The sequence below is a fragment of the Apteryx rowi genome, unplaced genomic scaffold (genome assembly GCF_003343035.1).
Source record: "Apteryx rowi isolate R43461 unplaced genomic scaffold, aptRow1 scaffold_168, whole genome shotgun sequence".
NCBI lineage: Eukaryota > Metazoa > Chordata > Aves > Apterygiformes > Apterygidae > Apteryx > Apteryx rowi.
In genome coordinates this window covers 35,414-53,902 of record NW_020447952.1, presented here as the reverse complement: position 1 = coordinate 53,902, position 18,489 = coordinate 35,414, and the positions used below count along the sequence as shown (strand labels likewise).

At 45.7% G+C, this 18,489-nt stretch overlaps 3 protein-coding genes across 7 annotated transcripts in view; 1 reads left to right on the top strand and 2 right to left on the bottom strand.

Annotated features, from left to right (window-relative positions):
* The first annotated feature begins 6 nt into the window (after nt 1-6).
* Nucleotides 7-1,773, top strand: SRRD (SRR1 domain containing). The gene is made up of 4 exons (XM_026060319.1): nt 7-18; nt 301-455; nt 717-762; nt 1,050-1,773. Exons 2-4 carry the CDS (start codon nt 343-345, stop codon nt 1,272-1,274), a joined length of 384 nt encoding a protein of 127 aa, XP_025916104.1. The 5' UTR covers nt 7-18; nt 301-342; the 3' UTR covers nt 1,275-1,773.
* A 566-nt stretch (nt 1,774-2,339) lies between these two features.
* On the bottom strand, nt 2,340-11,067 carry TFIP11 (tuftelin interacting protein 11). Its single transcript, XM_026060318.1, has 12 exons — nt 10,793-11,067; nt 10,368-10,521; nt 9,556-9,712; nt 8,896-9,023; nt 8,241-8,393; nt 6,911-7,420; nt 6,112-6,218; nt 5,722-5,890; nt 5,274-5,517; nt 4,481-4,623; nt 4,019-4,184; nt 2,340-2,792 (listed from the first exon to the last, which is right to left on the bottom strand). Exons 1-12 carry the CDS (start codon nt 10,987-10,989, stop codon nt 2,437-2,439), a joined length of 2,484 nt encoding a protein of 827 aa, XP_025916103.1. The 5' UTR covers nt 10,990-11,067; the 3' UTR covers nt 2,340-2,436.
* A 587-nt stretch (nt 11,068-11,654) lies between these two features.
* Nucleotides 11,655-18,489, bottom strand: part of TPST2 (tyrosylprotein sulfotransferase 2) — an 11,601-nt gene continuing 4,766 nt past the window's right edge. For 4 of the 5 annotated variants that reach the window (XM_026060312.1, XM_026060310.1, XM_026060311.1 and 1 more), the window contains exons 3-6: nt 16,982-17,897; nt 15,338-15,536; nt 13,980-14,030; nt 11,655-12,118 (exon numbers count right to left, since the gene is read on the bottom strand). In XM_026060312.1, the coding sequence (XP_025916097.1) occupies nt 11,930-12,118; nt 13,980-14,030; nt 15,338-15,536; nt 16,982-17,817 (1,275 nt within the window). In that variant the 5' untranslated portion in view covers nt 17,818-17,897 and the 3' untranslated portion in view covers nt 11,655-11,929. Of the gene's footprint in view, nt 12,119-12,880; nt 12,929-13,979; nt 14,031-15,337; nt 15,537-16,981; nt 17,898-18,489 lie in introns of all 5 variants that reach the window. The other variant, XM_026060313.1, reaches the window with a different exon arrangement.

Here is an 18,489-nt window from a genome sequence, read left to right as displayed (position 1 = left end):
GTCCTCCCTGACAATGAGGTGAGCGGGGCCCCCCGCCGCATCTCTGCTCTCACCCCCCCRACCGCTCGGGGCGGGTCAGCACGGCCCTTCTTCCGCAACAGCACTGAAGGGCTCTGGACCAGGCGACCCAAAGCACCGCTGTGGGTTCGCAGGGCCCCGGCTCTATGCCAGGGTGCTGGAGAGCTCCTGCGGTTCTGAGGGCTGAGCACGCTGAAGTGACGTTAGCTCTGCTTACGCCGTCGGCATTTAGAGAAGGGGAGAAACTAACTGTGAGTAACAACAACTGTTGTTTATATGCAGGAGGGGAAACACTGTGTTCATGAGTCTGCCACTCTCTTTTATATGATCCACTGTGGAAAAGCTCTGTATAACAATCTCTTGTGGAGTAACTGGTCCATAGGAGCACTGTCCAAAATGGTCATCATCGGAAACAGCTTTAAAGGAATTGAGGAAAGGTACGTACCTGGCCCCCAGAATGGAAGCTTTCTGGTGCTTTCTGCTCCTTGGCTCACTGCAGCAATAGCCCTCTCTGTACTTGCTTTCTTTTATGGCTCCTGACAATGATTTTCATGCAGTACTCAACTCGCTGTGAAGTTTGTAGTCATCAACACTCTCTTTTCTACCCTGCACTTCTGTTTAGAAAGGGAGGTGTCTCAAATTCTTAAGAATATCAAGCATGCCTAATGCTAGTTTACCTTGTTTTTTTTTCCTGGTAGGCTGTTGTCAAGAATCCTGGAGAGAGATTATTCTTACATAGCAAAGGTAAGAAGCACTAGCTTTGTAAATACTAATGCTTTGCATTGACAAAGTACCTATTAATGAGAAAAAAATTGCAAGAATTATAATAAAAAAGCTTTTAAAACCTCATTTCTTGGCTGCTCTAGTATAGAGATGAATCTCTCTAAAATCATCTTATTATCTACAAAACCCTCTGCAAACAGGGTTTTTTGGTTAGCTTAATACCATTCTCCTCTTCTCTGTGTCTTAACATACCTTTCCAGAAAAGTTCTTCTGCATCATACATAAGTGTTCTCTTCAACTACTCTTAGGTCTTAAAAGGGACAGAGGAAATTGCATTTCCAACTCATCCTCGGTATATGGATACATTTAATGACACCTCCATCCACTGGTTTCCCTTGCAAAAACTCAAGGAACTCTCCAGCGAGGTTTGGGAGTTCCTGGAAGAGCCTACTTACCAGGAATGTGACGACTTGGAGATCATCAGAAAGGAAGACAAAGTTAACCTGTGCAGTCCTACTGCAGTGGAGTCTTAACTGTGCTCTGCAACTGGTGCCTTATTTTGTAGGGCAGCTTCGCCCTTCCCTCAGCAACTATGTGCAGTTGAGGTTAAGCTCAAGGATTGGCAATGTCATCATCATCTGCCAAACTTAACTTAAAACTGGCAGCACCTGAAAACTGACCTTTATGGGACAGGTTTGTCTCTAAAAGTGATTATTTAATAAATGCAAAAGCTATGCTGTGGCTTATGCTCACTTAACTACAGCTAGCTAATTTAACTTAAAAAAAAAGTTTTAAACCACTCATGCTGCTTAATGATCACTCTTCTGCACCATTCAAAGTCTTTGTACTTCTCATAATTTGAAGTATCCAAAAGGGCGTATTATTTGTGAAGGACTTATAGTTCAAGGTGTTAATATCCAGTTCCAAATATAGGCTTAAAACACCTCAGCTGAGGACTGGACAGGACTTCAGCTGTCTAGTGCTGCTAAAAACAGCTCTTCAGCCACATTCTTCTGTGAAGAATTGGGTCTTTCCCTTCTAGAACATGAGGGAAGGAAGAAAGGGGGGAAAAAAACCAAACTTAGTTACCATTCCTCACTACTGAGTTTCCCATGGTACATGTTCTGTGAATATACTGAAAAATCACCTCCCTTCTAGCGCTGTGTTTTGACAGGGCAAAGAGGGGCTCCTGGACCTGACAAGGGCCTGAGGTTGAGAACAGGCACCAGCTTTAATGAGCCAGCAGCACACCGTGGCCAGCTGAGCGAGGAACATTATCAGGATAAGAATATTCACTGGCAGCAGTTAGAGGCTGTGAAATCTTCATCACTGGAAACTTCTGAGACTTAGCTTGACAAAGCCCTTGCTGATCTGGGGTTGGTAATAGCCCTGCTTTGAGCAGAGAACGACCTCCAGAGGTCCCTTCTAACCCTCACTTGCCTGATGTGAAAGGACAGCTGATGGCTCTGTATCAGAGGTGGCAATTACACTAGCGTCAGAACTGCTTGTTTCTCCTTAGCACCAACTTCCACATGTAATTTTACCTGTTGACACCATCTGAACAGCTCTAAGAAAAAAATCCTGGCATACAGCTGAAGTTTCGTCTATTTACAAATTTGTAACTTCTTTATTCTAAGACAGTTATATTAAAATACTAGCAAGATAATCTTGCTAAAACAGTTCAAAGCAGGGGCCTTATTTAGCCATGTCAATGAGACTCTGGAGAGAGGTTGGCACCCAAGTCTTTTCTCCCTGTACAAATACAACGCCTCTGTCAATGTAAATCACAATCCGTCCAAACGTATACAACTGTTTTCCTTCGTGCCGTTTTCCAATCACAGGCATGAAAACAATRTTGTGTTCCTCTGCTTTTGTTTGAATTAGGTCCTTAAAGTTCATTGGCACGGAGCTGGCAGCCATGCCTATGCCTCGCTGGGCCATGTTCTCAGCCTCTCGCCGCTCCTGCATGGCTTCATACTGAAAGTCCTTCCTTCGCTCTGTGTGCGTAAGGTAGGCGATGTTCTCCCGAGCACCCGGCTGCATGTAGCCACCTGTTTGGGAGTGAGATGAAACATGTGAAAACAAGGTCCCAGTCCACTCTTAGTACAAGGTATATAAGTAAGCTCCAATCCAGGGCACAGGAAGTATCAAATCCTGTAAAGCAGATTCATAAAGTTTTGAATCCTCCTTTTCAGACATTCTTGTTTCTTAAGTTTTACAGTGTTAATGCTAGTATGATGTAGACTAGGTAGGTCAGTCAGTGAACTGCAAAAACGACAGGATTTGATACAATCCCAATTTGTATCTGAGCACGCACAGCAGAGGAGGATGCTGCACTGCTACTGACAAAGGGAGAATTTGAACAACAGGTTTTGTCTTTAAAGAATGTTTTTTGTTCTTTCTGACCTGTGGTCTCCACATGCCACCTCGAACAGTGAAACAGTTACGAACAGTGACTGCTACAAAAATCAAGCAGCATCATATTGCAGGAAGAGGCAATTCATCGTACTTTCACTATCAGTTTTAGTTCACTTTGTGGCTGCCCTGAGTAATACCATGCCGGAAGTTTTGCAACAGATAAATTTCTCTTTGTGCAATGCTTGCCTGCGATTGTATCATTTTACTACAGAAATAAATATAACACTTTAAAATAAAGGATTGCTTGAAGTCTATTTTTCTGATTTAGATTCTCCATCACACTATACAACAAATTCCTAGAGGAACATGAAAGTAGTTCACTCATTGAGGGCAAGACAAATTTTAGATGCTTCTCCTCCCCTCAGGCATTTCCTCCCCTTTTTATACAGTTAATTCCCAGCAAATTCCTAATGATCTTTTATGTCACAGGGAGAGGCCTGTGGAAGCGGGGGCATTGCTCTGAAGCTAAGGAGAGGAACCAGTATCTCACCCAAAAGGAAAAAAACACCAATGAATTATAGCTTCAGAACCTAACATTTTTAAATGATGATCTCTGATGGTCTCTCAGTAACTGACATAAAATATACTATATTCACACTACACTGAAAGAGTCAGTTGCTTAATGGCAGAGGCAACCAATCACCAAAAATCTGTTTCTGCTTCAGTGAAGTGCAGACAATTAAGTAACACCTTACAGCTGTTACTTATGGACAGAACAAGGTAAAAAGCATTTAGAGTTTTACTGCTCATTGGAGCTGCTGAAATGCTAATTAGCAAGGTCATAAACCTATATACAGACTTGCAGGAACCAAATGTTGCTTTATCGGGAGAAGTGGAGCCATCACAATAAGCCACCTACCAACACTAGAAGAGACAGCGCGGTTCATGATATCAAGAGCTTCATTAAATTTGTCTTTGATCGATGGATGTGCCAACACTTGGTCTGAGAACATGGATTTCCAACCCAAGTACCACTTCGTGATCTCTTCATAATTGGGGCTGTTACTAAGCCAAGAGCACAGCACCTGCAAAGCAGTATGACAGATCAAATTCAATAGGACAGAGAAATGGGAGAATTTATGGGAGAAAGTCCTTATTATCACTTAGTATGGCTATTAATGAGCTTTCAGTACGGAGAAAAGGACTGTGACAGTCTTAGGAAGCAGTCAATAATCTGATGGGTATGAAGCTATGAGGGGCAATCACTCCATTTTACAGAAAAATTCCAGTACTGGGGCAACAATTACTAGGCAGAAGTCACTAAAAGACTTCACTGTGAATCAAGCCTATYAAAAGTTACTCAGCCTTGATTATTTCTCACCTGCAGCCACTTAGGGAAGAAGTGTTTCTCCAGCAGTCCAACAAGACTGGAGACAGAAATCATTCCCTCCCAGTCAATTACCCAGTAGAACGCATCCATGTGCTGCTGGTGAGGGTTTATGATGAGCTCATTCAAACACATCCCTGGGAAATGAGGAAGGAAAGTTAGAACAGAACTTGACTCACTGTTTTCTCAGTGCTTTGACCTATTTAACTAGCAACATACATGATTTGAGGAACAGTTGTATTGAATATTACCCAAAAAGACCTTCAAGATCTTTAAACTGTTTGGCTGCCTCCAAAACAATATGTAATTGCTGGAAATGGAAACAATGTGCTGCCAGAGTTGAGAAACTTAAAACATAAAATTCTTATTTTAGACTGAAGAGCCTTTCAGCTGGCTTGCATTGCTGAACAATAAGTTACAAGATCTCATGGTGAAAGCATTAGCATAGACCAAAAGAATATAGGAATTACAGAAAGACATTTTATAGCACAGTACTACCTGACAGCTGTCAGATATTATTSTACTCGGCTGATTCCTCTGTTCTCAACTGAGTTGGAGAAACAAGACAAAAGCCACTAAGAATAACCAGAGCGCTTCCCCTTTTCTAAAGTGTCTATCTGTCCAAAAAAATGCATGACAACAGTAACACAGACGATGTAAACTTGCTCTAAACTAATTAATAATATCCCYTTTGAAACAACACTGGCAACTTTGTCAATATATATCTTTTTCCAGGTGTAAGGAGGAAGCTGGCAACCAGCTGATTCAAGAAATTGGCTTGTCTCACCTAGTTTAGGCACAATGTTTTTGACCATGAAAGCCTCCCACGACCCTGGTGTAAATACATCTTTCCAGGGCTGAAGGATAAGTTTGGCCGAGGAGTCACTGGGATGCCATTTCTGCAGTGCATTCGCCARTTTATTTCGGATGGGAGAATACAGTGGTTCTAATCGCGCCTGCATCAGGGGAAGCCAGGGGTGAATCCAAGAGTGGATTGGGACTGTGTCTGTCAAAGGATTCCAGCTTTCAACCTTGAGGCAAAACAGAAAAGATAAAAGTAAGTCTATTCTTTAATCAGTAACCTCTGCCAGATGCAAAAAGCAGCATAATGCAACCCCCTAATTGCCAAATACATTGTCAGAGGCAACGCACCAGAAGTTTGGAAGTTTTAGTTGACTAAGTTGAAATACTGGCTCAGAGCACAGCTTCATTCTAAAGCAGCTCCCTCATCTTACCTCTTTCTGTAGCTTGGGGAAGATGAGCTGATCCAGAATGTTATCCAGTATCCATACAGGAACAACRTGCACCCAGCTATCCAAGAAGTCCACCATTGACCCACAATTCCTAGGTTGCCACTGTGTTACTATGTTTCTTACATACGGCATCCAGATTTCCCACATCAGTCTAGGGAAAAAGCAAAGTTAAGCTTAAAACTATAGCTTCACGCCTAAATAAACCAAATGAGTAATAGCTACTTAAAAGCTGCTTTCTTTTATATAGCTGACAGCTGGATTTTAATTGACACAGAGAGAATTGTTTAGAAAGCACACATCCATCTATTTTTCTCTGTCTCTAAGGAAGCAGCATTTGAAGATGCTGCACAAAGTACAGTTCATGTTATTTACCTGTGAAAAGCATCTGTTGATAAATCCTGCCCACTGTGTGATAACAGCTGATCATTTTCCAAAAGACTCTTCCACTTGGCTATAATCTCTGTGCCATAYGTACAGTCCTGGAAATGATATAAGGCATGGGCGGTCTTTATCCTTTTTCATTAAATTTCAGCTGGTATCTAGAAAGAGCAGGCTGATGGTATGCTTAACGAGAGAGAGCTTTCTCACCCAACTCTTCTGTCACTCAAAGGCAAGCCAGGCACTTGTAGCCGTTACCAGTAATCCCACAGGAGGAAAACCCCACTTTATGGATTTAAAATACCCCAAAGGGAGAAAGATTATAATCTTCTTTTCTTTTTTTTTCCAGGTGTACAGAGAGAACCCAGACTCCTTCACCTATCACAGGCTAAATGGCATAAAGAATAGACAGCACAGATACGACCACTTCAAAGACAGACCTTTCAGCTTTTGCCAAAAAAGGAGTAGAGACTTAGCTTTCATATACTTTGTCTTCCCAACAGCTGCCCTCATAAAAGGGCTTGATTTTAATCTTACAAGCTTCTAAATGGTTCATCATTTTACAGAACACTTCAGCATTACCAAATACCTGGATAGTGGTGGAGATCAACCTTTTGGACACATTTAATTCACTCTACCACAAACACTGGGAGTTTTCTCTGGAGCTTTCCTCTCCCCTGCCATTTAATCAACACTTTGATCAGAATGTGGGGCAAGAAGTGGAGGGAGTCAAAACAGTAAAGGCAACTTAGTCATCAAATAAAAACTGTGAAGAAGTCAAACTAATACGCACCTTGAGGGGATCCCAGTTCTTGAAGTAATCTTTCATGAGGGGATAAACTATTGCTACTGCCAAGTCCACCCTATCAGACATTCGGTACTCTTCATAGTACTTGTCTTGAAGTGTCTCAAAAATCTTTGCACACTCATCCAAGGTCAGGGGGTTTTCACAACTGGGCTGCATCCGTCTCTCGCACTCTTCCACCATCTCCAGGACTTTGCTGAGATTGCTAATTGCTGTCTCCTCATGAGAGAGGACTTCAGACATCTTCTGTATCTCATGGGTAAGGTTGACAACCATGTCTCTCTCATACTGCAGTTGCCGGTCATTCTGGATGATCTCCTGCTCTGTGATGTCAATGAGAAGTTGTAAGTTGTGCTCCAGCTCAGGCAAGGCAAATCCCTGGGGCTTCGAGTCTTTGCCCAGTGGCTGCTGAGGACTGTCATCTGGAATATTGTGCTTGTGGCTAATTTGACTGTAGCTGTAATAAACCTTTTGTTCACGGCCCGTCATATCTATAACCTTCCAACAAACAAGAACAAGCATGTCTTAAAAAAAGAAAATCTTATTTCATGCTTAAATTGAAAATTTGGATTTCTGAGATTTCCAAGCACCTTAATTACTCCAACAGGCTACTAATACAATCAGGTATTCTGARTCGTCTAAAAAGGCCTCCTCTCCACATGAAGATTTAGAATGAATGAAGAACACTACATGGAATCAGAGCTGGAAATAAGTGCAGAGAAAAGGCCTCTTTTTGRCCTCCGAGTTTGGAGAGAAATGTCCTCTTTCTCTAATGCCAATTTTACCATTTCACTGAGTATTTCTACACAGAGTGATGATGCAAATAATATACAATTCATTATGGCACAAAGTCTTAGCTTATTTTATATGTTTTTAAAGACATGTAATTTCAGGTGAATAATTAAGTGCATCAAGGCCAAATCTAGTTACTGTCCCTTTTAAGTGGAGGATGGTTCAGAGTACGTGCTCAGATGCACAATCATAATATGTACAGCTGGGCTTTCAGAAGTGGACACACTTTTGATTTATGACAAATGTGAGACAATTAAACTTAACTCATAATGAAAGACATCTAAGCTAATCTGCATTTTCCTGAGGGCAAAAGGTTGCCTGTGAACAAGTGCCACGTCCCAGGTGATGCAGTAGTGTGTTAAATGACTTGGTGATAAGTCTGAGGCCTTTGATTTTCATGAGGCTGTGGACAGCTCATTCTTATAACTGTCTTCTATTAAGATTAACAATGGCTAGAAAGCACTCACAGTACTAACGCAGACAAGTCATTTCCCAGAGATGCCATCGCTTAGGTTATCAGCCTTACCTTGACTTGAGACAGCTCCTTCTGAGGTGCTGAGAGCTGTTTGCTGATCCTACCCTTGGCTTTCAATTCTTCTACTGTCTTATAGTTGTATTTGGGCTTTTTCTTGCCTCCATTAGGATCCTTCCTCCACTGACTGAGCTCTTTTTGAAATTCCTAAATAAAAACAAGCAGGAGTTGCAGGTTGCTCCTCTGTCATTAACAAAATTTCTCTCTCTTTTTCTTCAGAAAAAATAACCAGCAGATTAATGAAGAATGCCGTACAGCAAAATAATAGGAATAGTAAAGCTGAGTGACAAACTGGCTCAGCAGCTGTGGTCCACTCAAACATGCTAATCACGATGCTAGCAATACTCTTCTGTTTTTTTTTTTTTTAATAGAAGGAAAAAGATCCAAATGTTTCTACCATTTTAGCCAGACAAAGAGGATTTATTTTGRGTGCTTCTAGCAAGACTACTGGAATAAAGTGAGCCAGAATTTATGAAAAGAACATTATGTTGACAAGAAAAATACATCTACATGAAACAGTGTTGTCTTTAGTTTCTTACCTAAAACTGGCCTGAACAGTTTTCTCTGACATAAAAGCTGATACCAGACCTGAATTTCATAAAATACAACACAACAATGACAAGAGAGATACCAGGAATCACACACACACCTCTTCRGCTTCCTCTTCTGAGTCAACAACGGGGAAGTCTTGCAAAGACTGATTGGTTCTTTCAGAGCCATATGCCCCCACAGCTCCTTTGCCTTTTCTTTGTTTGGCCTCAATTGGATTGATAATACCTGAAAAGGACAGTAGGTAGACCAGAAAGGATTACAGTTTAGTTGCAGAGAAAGAACTGAAAGTGCTTTTCTTACAGTAACCTGAGTTATCAAATTAGCAAGAACCATCTGGCCTGGCATTCTGCCTCTTAGGCTATAGTATTTATGATGACTATACTGATTTCTTAGTGGCTATAAAATTACTTAATTTAGGCAGACAGCGACAAAATGCAGAGTACTATTCACATATGTATTTCACTGCTTTTTCATTCTACCACATAAAATAACATCTCCTTTGATTCTGAGCTGACTACTCTTAGAATTTTATCTCCTTTCTTTCTTCTTCTCATGCAAAATAATGAAAACACAGAACTGACCTATGGTAAGTTAAATGTAATTGAATCTTATCATAAGGATTCACATCATTTGCAAGAAATGTCAGAAAATGAGAATGAGGTTTTAAGCCACCTTGAGATTACAGTTCCTTAAAGAATCCAATCTCTTGTCTGAATTCTGAGWTAACAAAACACAAACAAACATGCAATCACAGTACCTTGAGCATTCTTCCCAAGACCTCTTCCRGGGACATAACCCATCTTCTGGAGAAGCTTCTGTCCAATTCCCTTAGTGTGTCTCTCCCAGCTTCCAAAATCCATGAAAGATTTGGTCCCCCCTACAAAGCCTTTCTGACTGGGCTTGAAATTACCACCCTGTTTAAACAACAACAAACTTTTTAAGACAATGTAATAACTAAGCTTTGTATATGCCAACTCAAAACAGAGGCATCCTCCTGAAAAGGTTCAGCTGTCACCACACTGTACTGCTGTTTCTCTAGCTCATGACAAGAGAGCAGCACTGTTGTGTCCATTTAAGCAGCCTGTCACTTAAGAACTTTCCATGTAAGCTGCCAGTTATTAGGCTCTATCACTGACTATAGCTGCAACTGCTACTGATCCCTTCTGTGTTTGATGGCTAAAAATAAGATTTGGTTTTTAATCTGTAACATGCTCACACTAATCATATTGCTCTGTGGGAATAAATCAATCTTTGGGATTTTAAGAATTGAAAAAAAGGAAATAAAACACGAGCCTTCTTTTATTTTTATCCTCAATTAATCAAAATGAATAAGATTAGAATAGAAGGGCTCACAAAGGAGCAATATTCCCAAGGACACAAAAGACTATAAGTATAGCTATAAAAATATAGAAAACATTTCCTTTAACTACAGGCACTATCAGTTCTCTGGTTTACAATTACTTCTCCCTTTCTTGAGTGCTCTATTATTGGTTCAAGAACTTTGATGTTATTATGCCTTAAGTTTCATAAATGCATGACCCAGAATTAAAAAATTTCTGGATAACTCACAGTTTTTAACTTCTTTGGCACAAACTCTTTAGGGATTTCTTCCTGCTTAACAGGCTTTTCATCTTCATCAGAGTCTTCTTCCGACATATCCTCAGCTGCTGACTTTTTCAGCCCAGCACTGATGAAGTTCACAGGCGCTGAGTAGTCCCTAGAACTATATGTATATTAAAGAAAAGGCTTCTGTAAGTGGTCACGGCATGAATTCTGTCCCGGTGAACCCGTGCATGTCCCTACACAACCCCTGAAATAGTTCTGCTTATATCCTGCTCTAAAAGTAAAGCTTAAAAACTGCTGGCTAACTGCGGGTATGAGGTTACTGCTTTTTTTCTGCCCGGAAATTGCCGCGCTTGCCCCCCGGGCAGCGGGAGACGGCCTGCGCGCCCAGCCCGGCCGCCCCGAGCCCCGAGCCCCGGCGCGGCGCGCACCGCTTGCCGCCGAAGCTGGGCCGCTCCTCGTCCGAGTCGCGCTCGGCCCACACGCCGTAGGTGGCCTCCTCCTTGCTCTGCCGGTGCCGCTGCCGGTGCGGGTTGAAYTCGTTCTGCAGGTCCCACTCCGACACCTCGAAGCTCTCCATCTCCACGCCGTCCTCCCCATCCGTTCCGTACAGGTGCGACATCGACATGGCGCCGCCGGGGCCCGCACGGCCCCGCACCGGGCCCCGGGCCCGCTCCGCTCTGCCGCCGGACACCCCCGCGGGCCGCTCCGGCCCCGCTGCGCGCAGCCCTGCCGCCGGAAACCCCTCCGGCCCCGCTGCGCGCGGCCCTGCCGCCGGAAACCCCCCCCCCGGTCCCCACCGCTGCCAAACGGGCCCACCGACACAGAGCGCCACCCGGAAACGAACCCTCCCCTTCCGGGTCACGCGTCCCGCCCCCCCAGCTGGAGCCACGCCCACTACCATAGAGACGCTCGCGCCAGGGCGGGACCAAGCCGGCGTCCCGCGCGGCAGCCGCCCCTCTATGGTCTGGCGGACCGACTGACCGTGTCCAGCCCGCTCCGCCCGGGGGCTGCCGCAGGCCGCGGCCGGCTTCCCCCCCCCCCCAAAAAAAAAAGGGACCCCGGCACGGAGGCCCGGCCGGGGCAGGGGCCTCGCCACCGGCATCCCCAAACCTGGCCGTGTCCCCCCCCCGCCTCAGAGACCCAGGGGAGCAGCAAGGGGGAGGGGGGCAGGCCAGGCCCAGCCAGAGGCAACTGCCATTTGCCCTCCCCCCTGTGCTACCGCCTTTATTTATATATATTTATATTTATAACAATACTTTAATCACGTGCCATAAACAAAAGAGCCAAGCATGAACCAGGTGGCCTCATATATTAATTCTTAAATAGATTCTGTAAATTACAAGTGAAGGAACAGCGGGGGGGGGGTCTCAGATTGTCACTTGTACAACAAATGCTCTACGAGGTTATTACACCTATTTCTGAGTTGCAAATTAGAGAACAGCATTACGAGACACAAATACAGCCTTAAAAAGTTCTCAAGTAATTGAATATAAAATCTCTTTCCAATGCACTTTGAAGTTTCAGTCAGAATATCCATTTCCACAGATTCTTTTACCACGGAGCATTCAGAAAAGGTAGACAACCAATACTTGAAGTGTAAAATGTTTGGCCTTTGCAAATAAATGCAAATACATTCCTTGTATAGCAGTCATTTTGGCAATATTATTAGCAAGCAATATGCTTGGATAACAGATTTCCACTTTTGTAGTTGCAAACTCCTGTTTGTTGGACAACAGAAGGCCATTTGCAGCACTCTGAAAGACAAGAAACACAGTCTTAGGGATAAGATACAGACAGATTTAACACAGCAAATAAATGACTAATGAATTTAAACCAGCAGCTRCATAAAAAAAACTGTTAGATAGATATTCAAGTCCCAGCTCCAGGATAATGGGCATACATCATCCATCCTTATTCAATGCTTCTGCTTCTTTAGCACAAGATACTGCTTTTAAATAGAAAGTAATTTTTAAAGGTTCATTTTTCAAAAGAAAATTTTCATTTCTGGTTTGGCATAGATGCTACCTGAAGAGAGAGACAGAAAAACATCCAAGATATTAACAGTTGTTTCTGGAGAAGAAATCAAGGGTTGCGGTTTTGTTTTTCCAAACAAACTGACAGCATATGCGACTGCTTTATCTTTTCTTCTGCGAGGCCAGTGCACATCCTAGCAGGCTACTGGGGGAGCTGCTCAGCACAGCTACACATTTCCACACTTCATTTCAATGTTCCCAGCAGGGATATTCAGTAATAACTCTCCCAAATGGCTGATTTCGATTTTGCTGGAGCAAGCCTATTTTCAGAGCTCAGAAAAACATTTTCTCACAAATCATCTCATGGAGTTAGCAGTAATGTTCTGAAAGCCTAAAGCAACTGTGAAGGATCATTCACACAAAGAGCATGCCTGGAGCAGCCCAAATAATCAACAGGCACAAGAAATTATACAAGYAAAACACTAACTCCGGAGCAATGCAGGTAGATTTGCATGAGTCTCAAATTAAAGTACAAGGACTTACCTGGAAATCATTAATTTATTAGTGAGAAGATGATGTATTCTGAGTCACCTAAAATAACCAAGAAGGTAGAAGGATCAGTTTTCCATCACCACCTGCAACTCTGAACATCCCCAGTGTTCCGAGAAGCAAGAAAGGGAAACGTTCAGGACAGAGAAAATCGTGGCAACTACAGAGAATCAGCAGGCACGAGGCTTTGCCAAGAGCCTGCAATCCCTTCCTGACCTCTCATTTCCCCAGCGTATCTGCAGCCTGAACCATACACACTTGCTTCACCAGCAGCCCTGTTTTCTCATCTCAGTTTTTGGCTATGCATCTTTSCACATGACACTTGGGCAATGGCGATCAATCATGCTGCTTTCTTTAGGAGTCCACACRCTGAACAGGTAAAACCCAGGACTTTTGACTGAAACAGCGTACACTCAACACCACTCTACTGCCTCTCCTATTCACGCAGGCAGCACTTCCTGGAGAACTGAGAAACCTTTTATTCTTTTGGGCGTTACGCRCAACGACTGTTGGATTGCTCTGCATTATAAAAGATGGTTATCAATCGTTTTCAAACACGGCACTATAAGGACAGAGTCATATACTTTCGACACTTGAAAACGGTCACACAAGTACAAGAACCAGAAGAAATATTCGTAATTTCTAAGTTAGATAAGCCATGCCTTCCCTAAACATGACAAGGCCCAGGACAATGAAAGCCTTAAGAGTCAAGGGACAGACAACAAGGGGGGAAGCGTTTTAAAGTAACAGAAGAAAGTGCACGAGTCCGATGAGTGAACACAGAGCTCCACAACAAGAAACCATAAGCAAGAGCAGGCCAGGAGAGGCGATGGAGATGGACAAGCAGGGTCTGAGGAGCACAGAACACCATTAGGATTTTGTAGGACAAGGCATGATATCAAAAATAAAAATGTGGAGGAAGGGAGTGGTGCCTAGCATGAAGGAAGGGAACACAGGATGGGCTGATGAAGACAGGAGCGTGCCCTGCAGCTGGGCTGCCCAGCCTGCATCTGCCCATGAGAGTGAGCAAGGGACCAAGCACCCACGAGTAACCAGCAGGGCAAAGCCCTGAGAAGGGCCATCAGACTCTTACCTGAAGATGACCTTTCAAATTGGCTGGCGTTTTATAATCCCCCTTCAAAACCTATGGAAAAGGCAAAATRAGAGTGACCCCTTCTTGAACAGTGGCAGTACGAATATCAGTAAGTCCACCTCATTAACTGCATGGATTGTCCCAGTGTATCTGAACCAACGGAGATCTCCTGATGGACATTTGTTCTACATCATGCTGATGTTGGGGAAATAGCTGGAGGTTTCCTCCTTAGTGACTTCTTAAGCAAAGACAGGGAATGGCATCCTGCTGGTGCAGGGTCCTGACAAAAGCAGGTTCTCTGGATCCATCCTTAACCTGGAAGGGGGCCTTTAGCATCATGCCAGTTCTCCAAATTTGTGCCAAGAAGTACTGGAAGGCRGACAGCAGAGACTGCATGAGTCTCTTAACCCTGCTGGGGGAAGATGTTCATCCAAATCATCTGTGTCCTTAAAGAGCTCTCAGCAAGCACACAGCTGCAAGGAGGAACTGTCAGAGACCAGAGTATTCAGAGCGCAAACCAGCCCAGGGAAAGYTCTTCTGAGCTTCCTGTTCAGTGCTGTTACTTTCCTGTCGGCCTATGGATCTGCTTATAGCACAACAGGGACCAGTCCAGCCCGCAGGCGTTCCTCCACGCCCAACGTGACAGAGGACATCTGGTCCAAGAGCACTGTCACTGGGTGTGCGTGCAAGGCTGGGGAGGCTGCCGAGTCCTGCCACAGTCTGGGGAGGAGCTGGGCTGCTTCAGAGTGTGAGAAAAAATTCCCTCTGTCTAGTAACTGCTGTCTGTGGCAGAAACATGTGTCAATATTCTGAAAAAAATCCTTTTGGTCTTTGCCCAAATGCATGACAAGCCTCCACTCACTCGCATTCCTCCTGGGACCGCGGGGAGCGGCTGGTGAGCTRCACATGGACACAGCACAACCTAATCCCTTCTCCGGGGGCCAGAMTGGAGTTTCTAGAGCCAACAGCTTTGCATCTAGATAACACAGCACAACTCCCATGCCCGGTACTCAGAACTAGGCTGGATCGGGGAGGGACAGGCCAGTATCTGCCACAACAGAAGAAACGAACACCACCACAAAACCATAGGGAACATCCTCAGTCTGAGCCACGCTAGGCTCAAGCTACTGCATTTATCTCCGTTTTAAAGTAACCTCAGTGTAACTGCATGTCTATCATTCATAGCCACCCCAAAGAAAGGGAGCTTTTGTTTCTCCAGCGCTCTCTTTTTGATTCARTTCAGCAACCTCTCCTACTGCAGAGGGCTCTGTGGGCACAGGGGGATCTCTGTTCCAGCATCAACCCACCCTTCCCGTAACCGCCTGGCCGCGCTCCAGGCGGGCAGCAGTGACACTCACTCTGTGCGTGTTGTTGACAACTAAAGGGTCCGGGTTGCCGTAGTTGGGCGGATTGGCGTACGGGTCGTAGCCGAGCCTGGCAAGCATCGGCGCTATGTGGGCCATGTCCTGCAGCACATCCCCTGGGATGTGTCCGATCCATTTAGATAATGCCTCCATGTTCACAGGCTTGATAACCTGGTCTGTTGATCTTTCTATCCTGGGAAAAATAAAATAAAAAGGAAAGCAAGACACTAAAGTTGCTGTCAGTTGGATTTCAYGTGTATATTAGGCTCAGACAGAAAAATCTTCAGCTAGGTTAACTACCCTCTGAACGCCCAAGATGCACACGCAGCTCAAGCGTTGTCGAGTCCACGCCGGGATCAAAGGCTCCCAAGGCGGTGGCTGGAGGCAGAGCCATCGCCGAGCCCCGCAGCGCCGCTCTCGGGGCGGCTCCCATCAGGACAGCAGCAGCTCCCTGCCCTCCAGCCCCTGCTCCGACAGCCCCTCTCCAGCTGGTGCCTTCAGTCTGCAAGAGCCAGACCCCAAGAGCATCGCGGGTTCACACAAGCCACTTGCCTCGCGACCAGGTTTGGGCACTAGGACCAACAACGGCAGCTCTGAACACGCCGGTACGGGAGGTGCTGGCCCGGGGGGGCCGTTGCACGGTGCAGGCTCTCCCTTCCCACCCCACGCGCGGGGCGACGCTCACCCCGGGCTAAGCTGCATCTGCTGAGCCAGAGGAAACCAYACCGACGAGGCATACGCCACCCCCGCGTTAGGAGGGATAAATACACAGAGACTGCAGGTCGCGGGCTGAGAGTTACCCAACTACTGAATCATAAAGCGTATGCAATTCCACAGAGCCTGTTCRGGACGAGCGTTTTAGTGCTGAGGAAAGCAGAGCCGAGGAGCACGCCCCTCGGCGGCCTCGCCGAAAAAACAGCGCGAGCACGCCCACCGCTCTGCATGCATCGAGCTAACACGGGGCAAGAGGAATTCAGGCAAAGACCGCTTGGGTGGTTCCCATATAGGGCTGATTAATTTTTGCTAAATTAGACTTAAGCTTCCACCTAGAAAAATAATACAGCAATAAACAACCACAAGAAGCTGGGTGAAGCTAGCACCTCTTGGAACACAAGAGGAGACAGAGAAAGCTGGGGAGCAGYGGGGTGTGTCTTCAGGGGAGGAGGTATTTCTTTTATACTGCAGTACCGGCAAGACGTGGCAAGAATTAGTGCAAGCTACCAAAAGCAATTTGTTAACAACAAAACTGTAATCCTGGACTGAGCAGATATTTGAGGACGGGTGGAGAAAAGAGCCATTAAAAAGCTCAAGTTTCTGAGCAAGCAGTTCTTTTCAAATCAGACACCAAAATCATTCATCTGCTGTTGACAGTGTGGAAACAAAACACTATCACCTGCTTTTACAGTCCTTGCCTAACAAGCTGTTCTACTGGGTACAACATATTGCGAATATTCAAGCTGTGTTTTGCTTAGAAACACAAAGCCTACTGCAGCAAAATGGGATGTGCTACCACTTCCGCCCCTGAAAACTATGCATAAACATGAGTGACAAATCCTTGCCCCCCCAGTTTTGGCCTTGACCTGCTTTGTGTAACGAAAATACTCTTTGAAAAGCAGAGGCAGTAGCTGAGACACTCACTTGGAAAGAGACACTCCACCGGGCTTCCCTATCAGTTCCTCATGGTGCAGCACCGCGTCGCTCCAGGAGATATCTAGGAACTTCATGATGGCGTGCATGGACTGCTCGGGGTGCAGGACTAACTGCTCGTAGTAGACTGGCAGGCACCGGGCTCGCCCGATCTCCAAGCACTGGGAATACATCACCTCGATTGCTTTGTTCCACTTGGTAAGGCAGTCTCGGTAGCTGTTCAGGTCAAAGCCTGCGATCGTCACCTTCCTTGTGATCATTGAGTGGACAGACGCCCGGCCGTCTCGAACCATGAGGAGGAATTTGGAATTGGGGAACAGTCTGGACAGGTAGACAGAGGACTTCAAAGTGAAAGGGTCCTTGTTACACAAATACCGGGCTGGCTCGCCGTGCTTGGCGATGACTTCCAGTATAAAGGCCTGCATAGCAGCGTCCAAGACTTGGTCCGTCACTCCTGCCTCGTCCAGGCGCATCTTCTCCCGCCCCGACTTGGACCAGGCCTGGCGCATGGCCAGCACGCGGGGAATGATGCGGGTCTCCTCCCCGCAGCGGACCTCAGGGTGGGCATCGAGCATGGCTCTCATCAGCGTCGTGCCGCTCCGCGGGACCCCGCCAACAAATATCAGAGGCATCTCCTTGCTGTAACGGTACTCGACATGGTTGGAGTCCACCATGACCAGCTCCTCGTTCTCGGGTCTCATCAGCCTGTGCCGCCTCTCGCTCAGCACCTGCTGGCACTCCAGGACCTGCTGGCCGAGGTGCAGCGTGACCATCAGGGCGACCACCGAGCCGACCGCCAGCAGCACTCGCCTCATGGTGATCCGCATCCTGTTCTCCACATAGGCTGGAGACCGACGCGTGACCACGCTTCAGCTTTCAGCTAGCGAGCGTTCAATCCTACGCGCACCTGCAGGAGAAGCACAGCACGTTCAGAGGAGCAGGAACGGCAACCCAGCCACCCCCCGCGGCCCTCGGAAGGCTCAGGCATCCAGCCTGGCTCCCCGTGCTCCTTCTGGGATGCTGACACCATCCCAGGCTTTCATCACCTCTTTTACTTATCAGCAATTTACAGGCTTGGTGCCTTCTACCCACAAAGTAATTAAAGTCTGTCTCAGCACACCCAAAGAGATTATTTCTTGATTGTTTGGTTTCCAGAATCACAGGTTTACAGCTTGAACAARACTCCACAAAAGTTTAGGAGAGGAGGGGACAAGCTTATCCAGTCAATCCATTTCCCTAATGCATAGCCTAATTTTGCCCTCATCCAGTTACTCCTTTGGATCAAGCATGTATTAGCTTAGGAGAACAACTTTACTCCAGCTTTACTTCCACCAAAACGGTAACAAATATTTCAAGAGTTTGTTCTGTCCCAGATGAACCCCAGACCCTCCTCACAGCCTTCCTCTGCTCCAGCACAGAGGTGCCCTGCACTCAGCACACCGCCCTGCTCGGCTTCAGCAGCCACCTGCTTCCTTTCTACTTTTGCTTTAGTTTTACAT